At 33.5% G+C, this 22,494-nt stretch overlaps 3 protein-coding genes across 6 annotated transcripts; 1 reads left to right on the top strand and 2 right to left on the bottom strand.

Annotated features, from left to right (window-relative positions):
* Positions 1–9,366: 9,366 nt before the first annotated feature.
* LOC124827652 (chlorophyll a-b binding protein 7, chloroplastic-like) lies at positions 9,367–10,983 on the top strand. The gene is made up of 4 exons (XM_047300757.2): positions 9,367–9,526; positions 9,733–9,953; positions 10,066–10,580; positions 10,782–10,983. The coding sequence occupies exons 1-4, from the start codon at positions 9,471–9,473 to the stop codon at positions 10,797–10,799; spliced, it is 810 nt and encodes a 269-aa protein (XP_047156713.1). The 5' UTR covers positions 9,367–9,470; the 3' UTR covers positions 10,800–10,983.
* On the bottom strand, positions 10,782–14,894 carry LOC124827651 (putative inactive purple acid phosphatase 29). 4 transcript variants are annotated; one of them, XM_047300756.2, is made up of 4 exons: positions 14,304–14,871; positions 13,544–13,938; positions 12,850–13,313; positions 10,782–11,826 (listed from the first exon to the last, which is right to left on the bottom strand). In XM_047300756.2, coding segments are annotated over exons 1-4 (1,203 nt in total). In that variant the 5' UTR covers positions 14,647–14,871; the 3' UTR covers positions 10,782–11,825. The 4 variants fall into 4 exon arrangements, with proteins under 4 accessions (XP_047156712.1, XP_087957591.1, XP_047156710.1 ...); XM_088101465.1 differs by lacking the exon at positions 10,782–11,826 and adding an exon at positions 11,874–12,387 and having other exon boundaries at positions 14,304–14,894; XM_047300754.2 differs by lacking the exon at positions 10,782–11,826 and adding an exon at positions 11,874–12,430 and having other exon boundaries at positions 14,304–14,891.
* Positions 14,895–19,714: 4,820 nt separating this feature from the next.
* Positions 19,715–21,690, bottom strand: LOC124827653 (uncharacterized protein C594.04c-like). Its single transcript, XM_047300758.2, has 3 exons — positions 21,397–21,690; positions 21,042–21,305; positions 19,715–20,425 (listed from the first exon to the last, which is right to left on the bottom strand). Exons 1-3 carry the CDS (start codon positions 21,628–21,630, stop codon positions 19,946–19,948), a joined length of 978 nt encoding a protein of 325 aa, XP_047156714.1. The 5' UTR covers positions 21,631–21,690; the 3' UTR covers positions 19,715–19,945.
* Between the last annotated feature and the right edge of the window lie 804 nt (positions 21,691–22,494).

Below are 22,494 nucleotides of genomic sequence, written 5' to 3' on the forward strand. Positions count from 1 at the left end.
GCAAACCAAGTTATGGTTTCATGTGTTGATCACTCTTCTAAAAATGAGTAGTTCTGATAGTGTTTTGGTTTTACTTGGTTTAGTTTTGGAGAATTGTTGAGCGTTGAGGGTAGAATGATTTGTAGAGGTGAATCAGTAATCCTTCTTGTGAACGTTCGGTCACATTAAAGGTAAGGGAACCTTATATAATTTGATTTTTAAATTCTCGTTTTTGAATGTTGGCATGCTCGTTTGATTGTTAAATGAAATATGAAGTATGACTGTTGATATGTTTTGATTGTATGAAGTATGAAAATTTACTATGTAGTGCTCGGTCTTACACCAACCGTTCGAACTATGTAGTGCTCGGTCTTACACCAGGTGCTCGTACTATTTAGTGCTAGGTCTTTCACCAAGCGCTCGTACTATTTAGTGCTAGGTCTTACACCAAGTGCTCGTACTATTTAGTGTTAGGTCTTTCACCAAGCGCTCGTACTATTTAGTGTTAGGTCTTTCACCAAGTGCTCGTACTATTCAGTGCTAGGTCTTACACCAAGCGTTCGTTCTTCTTTCCGTAATCTATTTTGATAATAAGAGCGTTCGTCCAAACTCAATAGTGTTCACTTTCTACTGTACTCGGTCTTCGACTGGCATTCAGTTTTCTTGATGATAAACTCATAAATAAGCTAAGTATTGATAGCGCTCGGTTTCTTCATATGATTCTTTTAAGTACTATCCTTTGAATGTCTTGCAGTGTTTGTCTCTATTGGTTTCAGCCTAGAGTCTTAGTATTCGGCCTAGGCTTTTCGGTGTTCGGTTTGAACTCTCAAGAGTCAGTTCATTAAATTGGGTCACTTTGTAAATAACATTCGTTTCTATTCGTTCTTGTGAAATATTATTGTACTCGGTTTCTTTCTCAACCTCGGTAGTAACTCTCTCGGTCTTAATCTGTTTTGGAACTAGAGACCTCTTGGTCTCGCTCCAAGTGTTCGGTCTCGTTCGGGGTTGAAGATGTACGTTCGGTATTTAGCATCCTAAGGGATTTTTGTTCAAATTGATTGGATTTGAGATTTTGAAAATGTAAGATGATGGAATATGATGTAGAAGAAATGAGTATGGTTATGAACGAGTATTCCGGGGAGGAATATCTCATGAATGTATATTGGAATTGGTAAAGTATGAATGTGAGCATGCTAAGCTGGCGATTCATCCTGATATTCCGTGATTACTCGTTCTCACGCAAAGAGGAGTAAGTCATGTGTGGGAATGGCAGGAGGTCCTAGTTCTTATGGTTAATTTGGACATATAGGACTAACCTCGGGTGGCAACTGTTGAGGGTATCCCAATTACTACATCACCTGGGTGCACAAACGTCGTAGCTACACAGAATTCATACAGTCCGGGCAGTCAGAGTCGAGTATTAGGCTTTGTATGTAGAAGTGAATGAACTAGCTCGTTTATTTGAATTGTGTGAAATCTATGTTGATATTTGAATTGAATTACATAAGTTTACCCTATGTTTATTGTCTTGTCTGTTTTGTACGTTCAGTTGTCTTTCTGTTGTAATGATCATCCGTGTGGATGTGAGTAGAAGGAGACGAGCTGCTGGAAGAAGCGCTGAAAGAAGAAAATTTAGTAGAGATAAAAGTTAAGACCGAATAGTAGAACTGTTCGGTATAGGTCTTTTGTAAACCGTTCAGTCAGGATTGCATCTTTGTACAGTTTTAACTTTCTCGTTATTTCTATAAGGTCGTTGGGTCGTTAGTGCACAACCTATTTCTTATAAGACTAAGCTGTAATATTATTAGATGTGATTATTCTATTATATGGTTTTACACTGTATTTTTTAGATGTTACACAACAAATATTTATATTTGTTAAAAAAGAAAAGGTATAATTAGCTTCTATCATAATTAAACAATAAAAAAATTTGTTTTTCTTTTTAATTTTAAGTTTCAAATCCTAATTTTATTTTCAAAGATAAAATTACCTCACTTTTAAGTATTCACAAGCAAGAATAAATTTATTCAACTTTAGATAAAAAAGATATCCGTACTACTTAATTTAGTTTAATTTGATTTTCACTTTAAAATAAATTAACATAAGAATAAAAACAAATTGATTTAAGTTGAATAGTCCATTTTATTGAAAATGAAGATGCACTAAAAATTAATAATCAATATTAATAATCATCTAGCCATACGAAAAAAAAAAATTGGAAAAACCATTTAATTTATTTTGTCTACTTTTATACATTAATATTATAAAGGCTTAATTACCTACTTAGTCCCCATGTTAGGAGGTAATTTTCTGTTTAGTACCCGGTTTTAAAAATGTAGGCATTTGGTACCTATGTTTTGAAATTTGTATCAATTCAATCCTATCCGTTATATTGTAAGTAACGACGTTAACTGTTTAGTACCCGGTTTTAAAAATGTAGGCATTTGGTACCTATGTTTTGAAATTTGTATCAATTCAATCCTATCCGTTATATTGTAAGTGAAGATAATGTTGATGAAAGGGATACTATAATTGGGTGGCAAAGGAGAAAGATTATGAGATTGTGCTTCTAATGCCATTGTATTTAATGAAGAAGATGGTTATATTAGAATGTAATTTTCATCCGCATTACAATTAGAGGTTTACGACAACTAAAGGGTCAAGCTCCATCAACACTTCAACAAAATTAAAACATAACACATACAAAGACGATATTAATCAACCCCATCAAACATAACATCCAGATTAAGACCTTTTCCCATCTTTCTCCTTTGCCACCCAATTATAGTATCCCTTTCATCAACATTATCTTCACTTACAATATAACGGATAGGATTGAATTGATACAAATTTCAAAACATAGGTATCAAATGCCTACATTTTTAAAACCGAGTACTAAACAGTTAACGTCGTTACTTATAATATAACGGATAGGATTGAATTGATACAAATTTCAAAACATAGGTACCAAATGCCTACATTTTTAAAACCGGATACTAAACAGAAAATTACCTCCTAATATGGGGACTAAGTAGGTAATTAAGCTTATTATAAATAATTAATTTTAAATAGTTCTGCAATTAAAAATCAGAACAATTGATGAAATTTGAAACACAATACTAAACCAAATTTGTCGGTATTCGAAGTTAATATAAACTGATATTTAATTATTATATTTTTTTAGAATTATTTTCATTCTTTATCCAAGGGTGAGATTATTTTCAAATTTGAAATTTTATTATGTCAAAGGAATGAAGAAATTGTAATCCTCTCTTGAAAATGATATAACAATTTCTATAATATATTGTTATATATTATTAGTTATTTGAATTGTTGGTTTCAAGATACTAATTTTAAGGCACGGGCTTAAGCCAATCCCTTTTCTTTCCTCACCTCCTTGTTGTTTCTTTCAGGATTTTATTCCTTCACTCGTATGTTTTCCTTTTGCAGTCCATATTTTCTAAAATTTCAATAGATAGAAAAGAATAGTGTAATTTATTTATTTTTACTTTAATTATAGTTTTGAATTGTGAAATCCATAAATATTCCTAATCATACAATTTAAAAATATTAATCATACATTTTTCATACTATAATTCCGAATGTAGATTTGCATTTTGTAATGTACAATAAGTAATACAAATATACATTATGGGTTATACAATATTTATTGAAAATTTACATTCCAAAAAATTGTATAATTTATAACGTGAATTTGAAAAATACTATAAAAAAAAACTTTAAGCTTAATTTATCTCAAAAAACTTGATTTATAAAATAAAATTTGCACTTATTTATCTATTTTAAGTTGATTTAACTTTAATCTCTTTAGAACTTCAAACAAAAGACAATTTGAATTGTAAATTATATTTTGGATTATATAATTCGTAACGTAGATCGAAGTATACAACCATACTTATGATTGCTAACATCAATATATTTGACTCAATCATATTCTTTAGTTGCATGACTCAATGTATATTTTGAGACCAACTTATGCACTCTTTTATTTAAGGTAACATTAAATGTATATACTACAATGTAAGTATTCTTGTAAAATTATGTTTTAATTCCATTCTTCTACAATGATGAAACATATTTTTAGCATCCAACAATCACATAAATTCATCATATTACTTTGAAACAAAAGACATATTTTTAGCATCCCAACAATCACATAAAATTCATTATATTACTTTGAAATAAGAGTTATAAGGTTAACTTAGTGATAAAAGTTAGAAAGAAGGTAGATTGTTAGTTCAACCTTTTTTTGCTAATATTTGTGAGTTATAAGGTTGGTTTGAGGGGTTTAGAAAAAAGAGGAGAGAGGTTATGGATTTAACTCTCCACGCTACCAAAAATACCAACTACTAACATTTGTTGATAAAAAAAATATTACTTTGAAATGTCTCTTCAAATTTTAACAAAAAGCTTTTACAAACCAATTAATATGTAATTAGACACAATTTTTGAATATCTATTACTTGTATTTTGTAAACTTTAATATACATGCTTCATATTATATACTTATTTTGTGATTGATCTATTGAGGTACATCTAATTGTGATTATGATATAATAAAATTTATCATCTTACTTAATAATTTACTACTTAGTTGAAATGATCAATCTCAATTTCTCATTTCAATTACAATTAGTTCAAATAACTTTTTGACACTTATATTTGCTATTCATCCCAACTTAATAATATGTGTTTTTCTTTCTCATTTATTATTTGTTGTATTTGATTTTGACAAATTTAAGTTTAAATCTTACCTCACAAACTCATAAACTCATTCAAGTAAGTTATCTTATATACTAAACATTTAAACAAATACATTATATGTCACTTGTCACGTTATTAATACAAGAAGTAAACATATTACTTATCTTATCAACTTAACTACAATCACATTTAATCATACTAGAAACTTTATTTATACCAAAAAAACATAAATATTGTCTGAATTCATCATACATAAGCATCATTACTACTTTTTAGAATATAAACATCATTTATGTCAAACATAATAAAATTTGGATTACATAATCCGTAATCAAAATGCATGAATTAACATTTGGAGTTTCAAAAACAACTTACAAAGTTTCCAATCTAAAAATGAAAATTACAATTCTAAATTCCATAATCAATAATTCTTCTAATGGAGCACCTTTTTCAAGTTGTGCAATGTGAATCTTAAATCATTATAATTAAGATTTGTGAAATCTGAAATGCTTTAATTAGTTTTTTAGATAATACAATTCATACTTACACTAAATATGAAATTAATATTCAAATTTGCTTAATTTAAAAGACTTCTAAGTTACAGTATTAATAAATAATCCAAAAATTAAGATGATACATGTTATTCTCAAATTCTTAAAAAAGAAACTAATCCACCACAACTATTTAACTTCAACCCTTACTAAACCTCTACCTTTAATAACAATGTTTATCAAATCCAATATCCAAAGTAAGAGCTCATAAATAAAAACACAAATAAACAAAAGTTTTGAAGGTTCAATTAGTCATAAACTAAAAAAAAAAGTAAAATGGCCAATTTGAAAAAGTGGAAGCACTCAAAAGGAAAATATGGTTGTGCAGGAAATAAAACCAAAAAAAAAAATGTACGATGTCAAAATAGGTGCACGTTTGCCAAACATTTTTTTATATATTAAAATTATTTTCCAGTTTTCCACCGTACTAATTTTCAATATATTTTCTAAATGGGAAACATTCTAAATTAAATCAATTAATCATAACCTAAATATCTTAATTATGGTGGTTAAAAATTTAAGTGTAAAATTTAGTTCATCTAATAACTGCTAAAGTTGAAGACAGAACTTTCAAGCTTCAAAACATGAACACACCAGGAGTCTCGACAATCTTGCAAACAATGAAATTGACAACATTTACTTTTTAACAATAAAAGTAACCACATTAATACAAATCAATTGCGATTAAGATTCAATTTAGGGTGAATTAGATTTGCACTCACCATGTTATTGAATTACACTATTCCTTTTATAATTATTTTACACAAATCTCATTTGTTTTAAGAACCTACATTATTATTCTTTTATTTATATTGCATATGCAGTCTCTTAGTTCTAAAATTATTATATTATATCTTAGGCTAAAATCTTTTTTTATCTTTTTATTCGTTTGAAAAATGTAATTAAGTGCTCATATTTATAAAAATGATTTAATTAGATATTTTTCGTTTGATTGACTGATGTTAACTATCCATATCCGTACATGACACATGTGTTAATCTACATTATATTTTTTTGTTAATTTTATTATTATTATGTGGTAGATTATTTTCGTTTTAATGTTATGTACAAATATTTAATTTATTCTCTATATTTACAATCTTAACTAAATTAAATCCTATCTTTTATAAAATAGAGTAAACATTATCCTTCTTCCAAATAAGATCACGTTAATAATTAAACACACATATTATATTATATATATATATATATATATATATATATATATGTATATTAAAATAACCTACTTTATGAAATTCATACGCTTATATTTTTTAAAAGATTAAAACATAGATACAGAATCACATTTTGTAATTTTTAAATTTTAGTATTTGAAATAATTTTAAGGAAATGTAAAACCTCATAAAATTGTATTTTAGAAGTAGTGGTAGTCTAAAAATCTCCATTATTTTAATATTAAATGATTTTATTATAAATAGTTTTGCCATAAACAAGTTTCATTATTTTAAAATGTACCATCTCTTTATAAATCACTTTTCTAGAGTTCTCTACCTTCTCTCTAAGAGTTCTTGATCTCAAGTCATCTGTTCGACGATCAGGAAGTGTCTAGGCGATCCTGGCGTCGAGGGCTACAATTCCTACCAATTAATTTCTTGATTCGAGCCAGTAAGTTGTTTCACCTCTTTCTTCGTGAGTTCTTGAACCTTGATCATGCAATGGATTTTGTTTGCATGTATCAAGTAGCCTTTCCCTTCAATTTTTGACTTCAATTAGGTCCTGAAGTTGGTTTCCTATCACCAATCGGTGAGTTGTAGGTTTTTGTAGAGTTTCCTTGCGGTGCAAGCAAACTGTCGGGGTTTCTTTGAGCCATGCTTTTGATATGAGGTAAGGGAAACTAGTTGATCACTTTTAAATTGTATGCATGTTGTGAAAATGTATGGTATGAGAATATCAAACTGTTTGAAATGTGAATGCAATTAATGCTCTTGATAAATTTGGGATTTTTTATGAATTTGATAAATGGTATGATAATGAGTAGTGGAAATGAAAGTAGAACCTGTTTTATGTATGTTTGTGATGCTGTAATTTCATGTTGGTGAAGTGAATTGGGATAATTGGGCTGTTGAAGAAAAAAGGGTAATATAAGTTGAGGATGAATTTTGTCAAAAATTGGGGTTTATTGTGGAGAATTGATGAGCAAGGGTGGATGAACTGAATTACTGCATTAGAGGTTAGTTATGAGATGGTTGAAGGTAGGTTTGATACTTTGGAAGTGGTAGAAATCTGAGTTGTAGGTAGGTAATGGGGATGAAGTAGAGTTCTATTTGTGTTAGAACTCAATTTGGAGGAAGTGAGGTAGTGAAAACTTGAATTTGGAGTTCTGTGTACAAATGGTCAGTTTGGACAGCCTTGATAAGTCATTTGGGACTTTCTAGAGTCCTTAAGTTGCTTGGAATTATGCCACAAATGGTAGAATTCAATTTAAGCCTCTAAGTTGTGTTTTTGTGAGCTTTTTTGGTGAGATTTTGAGTTTTCTTGTTTAGATTTAGGTTATGAGTGTTTAGACAACCTTGGTTGAGTATAAGTAAGTATATAACACAATCTAGGAGGGTTAAAAGTTGGAAAAAATAGTTGGAATTGGTAAATTTGATGTAAGTTGCGTAATTATGCAGATTTGGTGCTGCATAATTATGTAGACTCGTTGAGCGAGTGAATTCGCTCAACAAGTGGTGGTAGAGGTGGATTTTCTGTCAAAAGACTTTCGCTTAGTGAATGGTATGCGCTAAGCGAATTGTTGAGGTCTGGGAGCACTATCATTTTTATTCGGATAACGAATGGCATGCACTGAGCAAATTGTTGAGGTCTGGGAGCACTGTCAGTTTTATTTGGATAGCGAACAGACTTGGTGCGCTGAGTGAAAATATCAGACTTTTAACTAAGCTTTTATATGTTTTCTTAAAGTGTGTACAATGTATGTGAATGTTTGAATGATTTGTTTCTACTACTTGTTGTGGAGTATGAATTGAATTGTAATATGAATTGAAATACATAATGTTTGATTCTTGAGGTTATGTATGTATTGAAAGTATGGTTGATGGACGTAATTCCATGATCCTCACGGAGAGGTTACATGGTGGAGCCCAGTGTTGTGAATTAAAGTGAAAGTATGTGGTTCAAGGTAAGTTCCAAAGTGAATGCTCTCGGTGAGGTTCAAGTGTTTTAGAATGAATACATGGAGCTCAGTATTGGGGGTTATCCTAACACTCTAATGATTTTCATTCTCAAATAGAGAGGATTGATACATGTGGTGAGAGTAGTAGGAGGTCCTAGTGTAGGTGCTACCTGGAGGCCTATTGCGCGGTAATGGACTAACCTTGTGTGGGTGGTAGGGTGAAACTCATTGACAATGTCTTTGTAAAGCAGTAAAGGCCACCACAAGTGTACAATCCGTCATAGCTCGGTATTCATTTTAAGTCCGGACAATCAGTTTAGGTCTTTGCATGTTAAGCTGTTTTGATTGGATTAAATTACATATGATTCTTATGTGAAATGCTTTAAACTTATGATGTATTGTTTTGTATCTAGCTTACTCTTACTTTTCTGTTACCTGTCTATGTATGTTGTTTCTCTTTTGCGATAATCACCTAATGGTGTGAGCTTAGGGATTCACTTTTTCAGTTGTTCCAGCTTGAGGTGAGGAAGTAACAAATGAGTTGTTAGATTTTATACTATTAAAACGGGATGTTACAGGAAATGCATTTGTTTTGACAAATATAAAAATTTTAAAATTACAAATGTCATATTTTTAATATTTTAAGAAAAAATTATAAGTTTAAAATAGATATTTTTTTTATTAAAACTAAAAATGTGAAAAATAAATTATTATATGAATCCTTCTTTATTTAACTTATATCTACCTAAGGTCAATGACTGCCACACAATTGGTCATTGGTGTTGTGTGGAGTAAAGACACAGTCAACATGGAAGAATCTGTCTTGTGGTTGCAGTGGCAATGTATGCCACTAGGACTTGGTTTCATGGTCTGACAAATGTGAACCACTAGATTCTGATTTTTGCAAGAAAACCTATCCTATGAGATTCTGCATGCCACGTGGCAACTCAACATCTAATTTCTGATTCACACTCCTATCCTTTGAGATAAGAACATGTTTTAACAAAATTGCATTCTCTTCCCTCTCATCATTTAATCACCACAAGACAGCAACTCACAGAGCTAACTCTTCAAAGCCTGCCATGGCTTCCTCCTGTGCTTCCTCTGCCATTGCAGCTGTTGCCATCTCCACCCCAAGGCAAGTTCATAGTTCCCACGTGCCCATGCATATATTATTACTTGTAAAACAAACGCTACGTCAAATGTTTCATGCATTGTCCTCTAACTAAAATGATGAAACATTGAAAACCTGTGATTCAATTTAAGTATATACTGATATGATCCTTAGCTTGATCATTCATTGATATTGAACCTAATACTGAGTACTAATGGAATTGCATGCAGTTCGAAAAATGGATCACTGTTGGGAACCGCAAAAGCTTCTTTTCTCAGTGGAAGAAAACTGAAGATGAACAGTTTCACAGCACCAGTTGGAGCACGATCCAGCACTACAGTGTGTGCAGTTGCTGACCCTGATAGGCCTCTGTGGTTTCCAGGAAGCACCCCTCCTCCATGGCTAGATGGTAGTTTGCCTGGAGATTTTGGTTTTGATCCTCTCGGTCTTGGTAAGCAATCATCACTTTCAAAATATTCTGAATAAGTTCAAGCAATAACATTAGACTATTCTTTCTTGAGAATTCAAGTGAGTGACAACAAAAGTATGTTGTGGTTCGGCAGGATCTGATCCTGAGAGCTTGAGATGGAATGTTCAGGCAGAGCTTGTGCACTGCAGATGGGCCATGTTGGGTGCAGCAGGCATTTTCATCCCAGAATTCCTCACAAAGATTGGTGTCCTTAACACCCCTTCATGGTACACTGCTGGAGAGTTGGAGTACTTCACAGACACTACCACACTGTTCATAGTTGAGCTCTTTTTCATTGGGTGGGCTGAGGGTAGAAGATGGGCTGACATCATCAAACCAGGCTGTGTCAACACTGACCCCATCTTTCCCAACAACAAGCTCACAGGAACTGATGTTGGGTACCCAGGTGGGCTTTGGTTTGACCCACTTGGCTGGGGAAGTGGTTCTCCTGAGAAGATCAAAGAGTTGAGAACAAAGGAGATCAAGAACGGGAGGTTGGCCATGTTGGCTGTGATGGGTGCATGGTTCCAGCACATATACACTGGCACTGGTCCTATTGACAACCTCTTTGCCCACCTTGCAGATCCGGGTCATGCTACTATTTTTGCTGTAAGTTCATTTTACAATTGGGTCTTGCCTAATGATTTCACTAATTTACTTTGGTGGTGACTTTCCTATCAAAATTAGAGCTTTATTTCTGTAGTATGTTGACATTTCATCTTGGAGAATAATACTAACAGCATGCATATAACTGTGTAAGTTTTGTTCATTTATTGTTGTTTGTGCTGATTTTATCTGTTACTGCTACAGGCTTTCACTCCCAAGTAAGAAGGGTTGGAACAACTCTATGATTGCAAGTCATGGAGAAACATTGGCAAATCTGTTTAACTAAGTTGTAAGGCTTAAATGTCTTTAGAGGGAAGTGTTTATGTCGGTGAAAGCTTGTAAAATGGCTACTTCTATTATCATGCACAGATTGATGATTCAATGTACAAATACCTATTTAAGTTTAGATGCATTTAATGTAAATTCAGGAAGTAGTCACAATTTTTACATGCATGATAAGACTGCAACACTATATGATGGTAACTAGCACAGGGGACATTAGATGGTCCTTGGTCGCTTAGTTAATCTTCATTTCACATTTCCTAAAAAATCAATGCTCTTAATCGATTATATTTATCTCATAACCATACAGAGAAAACGCACTTAAAAATATGTGAAAAGTAAGCATTAATTTCAGTTTTATCCCCTTTTTATTGGAAATTAAAACTTATAGCTCTGAAATCTTCACAATAAGTTTACCAAATATACAACCATTGAGCTTTTCTCTCCCTGAGAACCACTTTTAATATCACGCAATGCTATTAACAATTCTTAAGGTGGAGTGTTTATAAGAATAAAATAAATGAGAACACAGATTTTGAAAGCAACTCACCAATTTACCAATATTGGTGGCATGCCAGTTGCCATTTTGAAAGCAACCCACACTAATTTAAGGGAATTTATTGCGTTTCTTTTATCCTTAGACAAAAAGAACACCAAAACATTTTCTGGTTTCAAGGCCACATAAACACTTGAAATAATGACATGATCCTACAAGTTCGTATGGAGTATGAATAGTTGTAATTCTACTTCTTGTTTATGAAACTTTGAATCCTATTCTAATCTTAGCAAGCTAACTTCTATTACAGTACAAAATCACAGGATATGTATAATAAAGACAATCAAATTTCCCTGAATAAAATTTTTCGTATAGCAACTCAATACAAAATAGCTTCATGTGGATATCAATATCTGTCTGCATAATTTTCAAATTTTCAAGCACCTCCATTTGGTTTTTATCTTTGGACATCTGCAATGAAAACCAATATACGATAAATCCAAGTAGATAACATGAAATAAAAAAAAACAAATAAATTATGTAACGTGAGTAAATCATATTATAGATAAATTATTGACTCCTAAACTTTCTTCACTCATTTTTAATTTTTCTTACTCCCTCTGTCTAAGGATTATGATACCATCTAATTTACTTTTCTTATTGGAACTTTTCCTGTATTCTTCACAACATGCCCAAGCCCCCTAAGGCGAGATTCTAGTATTCTATGATATTTTTTAACTATTCAAATCTTTGGACATTTAATCACTTTAGTTCAAATTCTTTTCCATACAAGCAAAGTAGAATACTTGATAACACATAACTCTATACATCTCCCTAATTTACTGATGTAATTCTGGTCCATAACTATTTCAAATGCAATGAAATTGCTGAAATATTCATTGGTAAGTGGTAGAAACTTGGTATCTTTATTGCAGAAGTACAATGATGAACTTCCAATAGAATACTTAGACACAGTAGCTCCTTGAGGGACTGCGCCTACCAAGCCAAAATGATGGAAACCCATCCAAGGAGCTGTAGCATGGACCAGTAGAATGGAACTGTCTGTGAATTGATACTAAATGAAGTGAAAAGAAAAAAAAGAGAAATGTAATGTGTGGCCTTTGTGAGTTCAAAACAAAAGAAAGAAGTAAACATGTATAGAAAGATGATGAAAAAAATCTGAGAACGAAATAGCAGTATTGTTGCCTAGCCATGTTGAATCAAAAGAAATCAGAATAGGACAATTCATAATGCCACTTACTCTTGATGACTCAACTCAAAAAAGTTCAGTTGACAGCACAATCTTCTTCCATATTTTCTTATGAAAAAATGTTCAATTATGATATTAATTTCTAACATTTATTTCTATGAGCAATTGTTTCCTAATTTTTCATTTTCTTTGTAACCAACAGCAATGTCTCAGACAAATCTTATAATAAATTCCATCCAGTCTGTAGCCAGTTTATGCAGAGCAAGTATCACAGGATATCTTACCACTGAGAGTTCTTGCTCCACAGGACCTCGCCATCAATTCCAGTAAGATGCTGATCATCAAGGCGTTTCCATGTTTTAATTGACTTAACATCTCCCCAGCTTCCTTTCTCTGTTTTCTCCAAGCTAGCTACCACCACTCTTGCTCTTCTAGACCACCCTGCCTTTCCATAAGCATGGTATCCAAATCCCCCAGCATAACAAAGTTGTATATTCATAAGATTTCCACAGAAGTCATTGAGGTGATCATGGCCAATGAAAACTGCCTTCACATCTCCTGCTGAAACCAAGGTTGTGAAGAAGCCAGAGTTCACAGAAGCAGAGCTAATGCCATTACCATCCGGTTCCAGTTTCACACCAGTCATGTTTGATGAATCAAAACTAGCATATTCTGGCAGAGGGATGTGGAAATATGTAAGACCAGGAGCAGCATCTTTCTGAGGCAAGGGTCCACTTTTATATGCTTTCTGCAGGATACAGACAGAATTAGAGGTCAATCCTAACATCACCAATGAAAACTGAACAATAAGCCATATGTTTAATGAGAATCCACAGAAATTTCCATTCACATGTTTCATGTCTCGTAAAAGTTATCATAGTTTCAATTTTGTTCCTGCTTTCAAAGGTTTGTATTGGAAATGTTGAAAAAGCGGTGGATTTGTAACTTTTTTTATGCAATAGGAAATGAAAACAGAACCTTAAGCTTTGCAGATGTTCGTTGAAACCAAAGTTGCTGGGAGGGCTTGATCCAATCATAACCAAAAATTGTAGAAACTTTGGAATAATCTCCACTATCAAGAAAATATAGGTTGAGCACTGATTTATTTTCAAAATCAGAGCCTTCAACTCCTCCAACCTCCAAGTTATAGTTCCCAAAACCATCAATGATATGTGCTTCAGGAGGATTGAATTTGGATAAGGTGTTTTTCATCCCAACAATATGCTTCATCACCCCTTCCCTAGAGAGGGTTCCTTCCTGGTCATGGTTGCCCAAAACAGCTACCCAAGGAATGTTTGATGCAATTGCAGGAGCAAATGCAGCCTCCAAGGATTTAGCTGAATCCGTGCAATCAAACCCAAAGATATTGTCTCCTGTCATACCACAACAAACATTCACCACAGGTTATATCATATATCATTAACCAAGGAAACTTATAACTTCGAAATAGATGTGCAAATGATGATTAACCAACGTAAAAAGAAACTACAAGCTACAAAAACAAGATTCTAACTCGAGTTCATTTCATTTCCATCCGACTACAAGTAAATAGAACAACATGCTCTTTGTCTTTGATTTCTTATAAAATAACTTGGGTATATAATATTATTATCCAAGAAAGTAGAAACGTTCCACTCGAAAGAATGAAGGGAAAAGGTCATTTTCTTAAAACTAAGAAGCCAAAATATCAAACGATTAGAAATCAAATGAAATGATAACTAAAAGCAAGACTAGTTACCGGTGAAGACAATAAGATTAGGCTTCTCAGCTTGGATCATTCTGTTAATAAAGACAGTAGTATTGAGGTCAGAGCAAGAAAAATTCTGAGAAGGGAGCACATTCAAGCAAGGTGTGCTCTTGCCATTTGCATAGTGCATATCTGCTACCTGCAATATCTTGAATTCTCCATTTTGGCCAAACCTTAGCTTTTGATTCGGTTGAGGTGATGGGGGGTCTGCTTGTGTTGCAGCCGAGACACTGAAAGCAGTCAAACAAAGCCACCATACTGTTGACACCAAAACCATGAAATCTAAACTCGGTCTCCCCTTGGTACCAAACAAATCTCTTTTACCAGAAATCATCACTGCTTTTGGGAATTGGGGAGCCAAACACAAAAGAAAAACTCAACTTGTACCAGTACTCCTTGTGGGGTTGAAGTAGCAAGAAGATATATAGGCTTGAGCTTGGCCACTTTGGAAAGTAAAGTAAGGTCCTTCTCTGTTTTTTCTTTGGGAATTAAATATTTTTCATGGCTTTGGTTTTTTATATAGGAAGAAGACAACGTGAAATGAACAGTAACATCAGAATGTGCCTGTGTGAACTAGGAACACGAAAAAATTGTTAGGGGATGTCCTTGTCTGAGTGTCAGGTTGATGATAAGCTTAGTTAGATAGATTGAACCAAAGTCATTAAGCATGGGCCAACTGGCAACTTCCAAAGGATATTCTTAGAGACAAGTTCAAAGAGTCATGACATGATTCTGTTTCCTCCATCAGAAAATGTGTAGTGCATGATCATTTTGTAATCCCAGAGAATTTCATATGATTTTTTTAACTATGGGAGATTTACTTGGAGACAGAACTAGAAAAAAAAAAATACTATAAAGTATTGAAATTCACTTTTTTCTATTGGCTGGTCAATAATGAGTTGCTTCTAGAAAAAAAGGAAACAAATAAAAAGCATTACATTATCATATAAACTAAAGTTTTAACAATAAAAGAAAAAACTAGAACTATTGAATGTCTTGATTTGTTTTGGTACTAGTTAATGTCTTAATTTTAATGGAAAGATTTTTCTTTGAATTTAATTCAAAGCATATCAGCATATTTAAAACTCACCTAATTATAGCTACTCAAACCTAGACAGTAAAACGAATTTAATATGCGTGAAAAACTAGACTGCAGGGCATATGACATTTATTATATATTTAAGAGCTCATTGAATGTGTCAACCTCTGTTATTGTCTCCATTGAACCCTCGTGGCAATTATTATCTGTGAAACCTGTACAGAAAGGGATCTGCATTTTACTTTTATTTCCCCCTATGGTTTTGTTTTGTCTGAATATGTAAGTGGTCACTATAGGAAAGAAAAAATATAGAAAACCCCCATATAGAACCATATTGTATTTTTCAATGATAATGGATAACTATTATTGAATTCAGTTACGGGCTGGCGAAGAGATATAGGGGAGAAAAAGAGGAAAACCGTAGAGGATATGGGTCGAACGGTGGAAAACCAAACGGTAGAAGATATGGGCCCAACGGTGGAGAGGGTAGAGCACGAAGACCGAATAGTAGAAGAAAGGGAGAAAGAGGACCAAACGATAGAGGATATGGGCCGAACGATTAACGACAGGAACGAGCGGTCTAGATGATAGAAGGGGGAGAGAGACTTAACCGAGCGGTAGAAGGAAGAGGGAACACGATGGTCGAACGGTTAGTGACAAGGAAGGAGGAGCACGATGACCGAACGGTCAATGACAAGCGGTTCAAATGATAAAAGGAGGAGAGAGACTTAACCGAGCGGTAAAAAAAAGAGGGAAAGAGGGCCAAACGGTGAGGAACAGCGAGAGCATCCTAATTGACACAACAGTTAGGATGAACAGGAAATTTATTAAAATTTAAGGGCGTATCTCAGGATATTATTAAATATAAATTAAATATAGTAAATAACGGTGAAGATATTCTTATCTGATAATCTTAATAAATAGGCATAATTACTATGATTCTTTACCTTTTTTTGGAGAGAGTGATTAGTATAATTAAAGTTAGAGTTTAGGGTTAAAGATATATTTTTATGTGTGAGATTTGTAAGAGAGGTTATGCTCCCAGGTAGATCTGATCCGAGTTATTGGTTGTTATCTTTAGTGTCGTATTTTCTATTCAATAACAGTGATATATTTAGTAAATTTCAAGTGTTCCTTATCTTTGGTTACAATGATCTATTAAAATATTCTTTAATTGACAAATAGCACCAAATGGTATGTAAATTGTCCATCACAAAAGGGTCTTTCTCAAAAGTTTCCTTCATTCTTCTCATCCAATGGTTTATGTTTTGTCTCTTGGCCTGGTCAGTTTAATCTTATTTTATTCATTTAATGATATTCATTTCCCTTCACAATTATGCATCTCTAACGTGTCTTGTGGACGTAAGTACAAAAATGACAACCAATGCTTGTAGTTATGGTCAGGATTCTTTCACTGTTCAACCCTGATTCGGAATCAAACAGTTTCAAAGTGGATGTTTACATGTAGCTCAAATTATACTATAAATTAATCAAAATCTTAACTACTACAATTCATGAGCACAGCTTATGACTCACAAATGAAATTTTTAACATTGCCCTGGGGTGACAAGCCAGGCAGAACTGTGTTTTTTCATGAGTTTTGCTTACTTTGTTGAATTGGTTTTATTTTAATAGTGAGTTAGGTGTTCATCCTTAATATTTTTGAATTTTGATTATAATACAGTTTGAATTAAGAAAAGAATATGTTTGTAAAGAGAATCTCACTTAAGAACCTTACCTATTTTCTACTGGTTTTCCCCTTAGCTTATGTGCTGCTTTTAAAAATTGAAAAAGTTAATGGTCCATCCAGCCTTTGATAATAGCAGTTAATTTTCCTCACATGGAAGGAATTTGGGATATCTCATTGTTTTTTCGCTTACCAGTGGTGTCACTGTTCAGTCTGTGATACATCTTCCTCTTCTGTTAAGACTAGTAAGCAAAACTTGAGGTTGTTAGTTACAAGTTATCTTCATTAACACATCACTCGTTAGCATCCTAATCAGTAAGGGAAAAAACAAAAGCATTAATCATAGGGGAGGTTCTGTTCCTTTAGAGACAATAATAGTATAAAATGGGGGAACTTTCTACATGTGCATCAAAATTTTCACAAGCATGCAACATGCCCATGATGGAATAAGATCACTATAGTTCCACATTCCCCACTTGCTTATTTACCTTTTCTTTTGGTTTAGGATAGAAAAATGTTAATACAAATTTTCCCCTTTGACTCACTGTTTTCTAATTTCTGCAGCTCGTTCGCCAAATGATAAAGTGTAGAAAAAAAGATGTCCAAGACCACGACGCACTAAACTAGTTCGAAATTCCACACCACTTTACTAAAATGTTCTTCTCATTTGGGATAGATAAATGTTACCGATACAAAGTTTCCAACACACTTTATTTTCTAATATCTGCACTTAATTCATCACATAATAAAGCGTGTTGAAAAAAGGATGTCCAAGAGTGTGTCTACATGAATGTCAAGGTCAAAAAATGAAAAGAACTGCAGGTAAAATCAATTGTCCAGACCATGTTTTCTTGAGGATGGACCAAGAAACTAAGGAGTTGTATTTGAAGTGGGGACTGGGGACTAATATTATCAGAACAAATATGAAGGAGAGACGTGATTCTCCTTATGTTGCTTGCAGTTATCAGGCTATAATGGCAAATTGAAGTGCTGAGACTGCCAAGAAATTTACGAAGGTATTAAACGTTATCACAAAAAAACATAGAAATTGCAGATTTGATTTTAAATTCTCCTATTTTCTTTAAGAATGGTCAAACACAAGTGGAATATAGATGTACTTGTCTTTGTAGTCAACTGTATTATCTTTCACAGTCAAATGTAGAATTGTAATTTTAAATACTATGAAAACTACTTTTGTCATATTTGATCTCAATACTAATTAACATTAGTCAAAGTTGTTGAACGCACGTACACACAGACATACAAAAGTACCACTTCAGGAATGAAGATAGAGAATGTGAAATTTTCTAACAACTTTGTTCTACAGTAACCTCTGCTTCAAATTCACAATGGTATGGAAGTCCTCCTTTGCGGTCCCAAATGAATGTTGGTAGCAAGATACCTATAAGACTCTAATGCCCTAATCAGTAACAGCAATAATAAAGAGATGACAAAATTTTGAGAAGAAAGTGTGACTTCCAATGTTCAGTTTTCATCCTTGCATGGAGGTAATACTAAACCTATATGTGATCATTTCAATCCTTTGATTCTCAGATGTGGTTGCTTGATTTTTAAGAAATCTGCTGCAGTGTATGGTGAGTGTAGAACATACCCCTTGTAGTAGATATCCGAACACCCTTGGGCTTATGAGTTTTTTTGGACTGATGGGGTTAGGTTTATCCTTCCTATACTCCAAAAAACCCAATCGACAACCATTTTTATTATGAACAAGGTTAATCCGGAATTAAAAGTTTTATATTCAAGATCATCTGATCTGGAATTTATAAGGGGTGTACTAGTGGCTGAGATTTTTGGGTTGTAGGAAGATGAGGCTTGATTGTTATTAGACTTCTTGGTGCAGAGCCACCTCAGAACATACCGCCGGAGGATCCTCTAAATCTATCTCAACCTTGTTTCCCAAAAAGTTAGGGGAAAACTGAAGGAAAAATGATCTAATCGCAGCCTAACACTGAAAAGAGTTGACTAATGAAGTCTAATCCCAAGATGTGCCTCATCGAATCAGTTAACTATCAGAACAAAACTCTAATTTCAGCCCAACACTAATAGCACTTGCTCAATACCTGCAAAACATCCCTGAACTCACTACATTCTTGAGTCAAAATGTAATTTTTGTGACTCTTGTTTCACTGAAAATATTATATGTCCTCTACATTATGGAATATGCAAATAGGCACCAACCTGAGCAAACATTTTCCTTTACATGGTTCAGAATCTCAAACCAAAACCTTTGGCATATGCATTCTGTTCAATGGTCTAAAGTAATGGCTAACACACGTCAAAGCTCTCCATGCAAGAAAATTTAGATGGATATATCTCTTTCCCACCCTACATGGTGGTATATTCTACTTCTTTGATTTCTGTATTTTTGGGGGCTCTCACGATTCATGACAATGTTTGAAGGTTAGTGAAATAGACACTCATTAGATATCAATTTGCAACCATGACAGAGCATCTAAATTGATGGCACATTTTATAACATGAAATCATGATCTGAAATAGCAATATTTTTAAAATTAGACAACACAAGTAATTGAACTGGTTAAAAACACTAGTTATGGTTCAATGGTCCAAAAATAACTGTAAAATATTTCTTTAGGGCTCCAGGCTTTCCCGTGAACAGAAAGAAGCCTAGATAAAAGGGCTAGTGAATGTATATGCACAGCCAAATACAATATCAGACATTTTGAAGCTGAAAAGCCAGATTCAGGAAGTACAACTCCAAATGTAGCGGATGCATTACGATTTTATACAACATTACAGCAAAATACATATATAGAACACGTACCATTTCTGATTTCATTAAATAAATAAGAACCAAGCAACATTTATAAGATACAAAAATGATAGTTTTACAAAAGCAACCATTACCACTGCACCAAGAAAAGATCAAACATTCTTATTTTTAACTCCTGAAGGAGGGGACTTGAACCAAGGTATCCACACAGAAGTTGTCTTTTGATATAGTCTAAACGCTTTTGCTCTACTTTCTTTTTTCAACATTCGGTCCTCCACAAGCTTAGTCACATAAGCCAAACACATAGTATTAACCAAAGCTCCAATAAAGGTCCACCCAAGTCCCAGATTCCATGCAAACACAGCCAGCCCCCACCACCACAGCTGCTCACCAAAGTAATTTGGATGCCGGCAGTAATACCACAAGCCACTGTCAAGAACAGGAGCCACAGGTTTACTGAGCTCCTTCAGCTTGTTGTTTCTATTCACAAACTCATAGAGCTGTGTATCAGAAAAGTATGCTATCACAATGCCACATAAACAGACAGCTGTAGCTACCAAGTCCCACATGCTCAATGGCTGATTGACAGTATGGACCGCATACAAGGGAAGGGACAATGCAATCAAAAACATCTGCATAGACAAGAATCACATATCAAAATGAAAACACTCAATTCAATAAAAAAAACAAACAAACCAAACACGTAAGAAGCAGGTTCAAGTTGTTTGGTTACAGCATATACATCATTCAACAATGAAACCGTACAAGAAAAAAAATACAGAATTAACGTGGTTATGTACCTTACATCCACTTGCAGTCAAGAAATTTCTATTATATACTTTAGAGAGCAATGCTTATATAATGAATGAACTCTATCATCTTCCCTTAATGCACAATGCAATAAATCGTCTCAAATTACAAGGCAACATCAAAATTGGTTCAGGTTCTTACTGTCAGCTCCAAAATGTCAAGTCAGGACAAGATTCGGATCGTCCCATTAACATAAAATTCAAGGAATCTCATTAGTTTCATTTAAGAGTAGGTTTCTGTAGACACCTAAATAGTGAAAACACCTCATCGTCATTCGTATTTTTCTCTATCTTTTTCTGCTTGGCACATCATATCATCTATACCGTACGGTTTTCTCACTTGGTGTACACTAGCATGTGAGTGTCCATGAATCTATTCCTTCCCCTAAACTTCATTTTGACACCAATGAATAAAAGGAGACCAATGAGAAAAGTTTACCTGTTGGGAGACATAGACTGCAAAGAATGAAATCCACCACCATTGCTTTCCGTACTGTTCACTCATCTCAGTGAAACGCCAGTCTTCTCTGGCACCCCATTGCCACCCTTCTCTCCTGAAATAGTTATGAGTGAGCCTCACACTCCACACCCAAGTCAATAAAACCACGATCCTCGACCTCCACAAATCATAATTAGCCAAAGGGTGAGTGGCATAGTAGTGAACAAGCATCACAGGTATCACAGTCCAATAGGGGTCAATCATCTGCACCATCAACATCAAAAGACGTCAACTTGGAAGGAAATGTGAAAGTGGGTGAATGAAGAAGAAAAAAAATTGGGGGCTTTGAGTGTACCCAGTGGCTGGACTGGATTAGGCCTATGACCCAGAAGAGAACATTGACGTTGAGGAAGAAGAGAGTGTTGGCTAATACAAGAGGGTGGTGATAGCACCATGACCATAAACTTGACCAAGATGATGAAGAATTCGGTGAGTCGTAGTGGTTGAGAAATGAGAGGTAGAAGAAGATGGAGGGAAGTGGAACCAAAAATGCTATCACAGCGTTCTTCAAATTGCAGCAACTTGACATATTGTTGTCTGGCCCTTTGAATCAATTTGATTTGATCCTATGTTGTGTATTGAATGTATGTGTTTATAGCTTCCTCTTTTATAGAGGAATTAGGACAAATGCTTTTGTAAATCTTACTAATCTATATTAAATAATATATATTATGTTGGTTATAGTGAAATTATATTGAACTCTTAAATAAAGAGTCGGATTTTTGTTTTGCAGATCAATTCATGAAAAGGTCTTTTGGAAGAGAGATTTCATTGCAGATATTTCACACTAATAATAAGAAATGTAATAGAGTAATATATATACATGCTATTTTTTTTTTATTTCTCACATAGAGTAATAACTATTTTTTCCATCCTATAAGTATGTGTTTAACATTATAATAATTTATTTATGATTAATAAATTAAGCCATCCTTGTGTAAATATTTTCCATACCTGTACAAATTGAATAAGTAATGAAAAAACACAATATCACATTATATCAAGTAGCATATGAAAACTAATTCTTAATTGATTTTATTTCTTTTCAGTTTCCGAATAGTACGATCCTCAATACCAAAACATTAGCACAACTCGCTTTCTGCTTGTGGCTCCCCACACAAAGTCATGTTCGCCTACTCATCGATAGATTATATGATCCATTATTTCCACACAATGATTTGCTGATTCCATGAGCTCGCAGCTAAGTTATTTTAATTTTCTTAAATGGTAAGTGAAAGCAATGCTGAATATGTCACTTAAACATAAAGTCACAAAATATTACTTATTATTTATTTCTTCTTTTCTTAATTAACAAACATGGTAAAGCAAAGTTAAGCAATGCAGGTTGAGTATTCTTAGTTATTTGTATTCTCATTCATTTCAGCACCAAAAA

The sequence above is a fragment of the Vigna umbellata genome, chromosome 11 (assembly GCF_029865625.1).
Source record: "Vigna umbellata cultivar VRB3 chromosome 11, Vumbellata_1.0, whole genome shotgun sequence".
In the NCBI taxonomy this organism is placed as follows: domain Eukaryota; kingdom Viridiplantae; phylum Streptophyta; class Magnoliopsida; order Fabales; family Fabaceae; genus Vigna; species Vigna umbellata.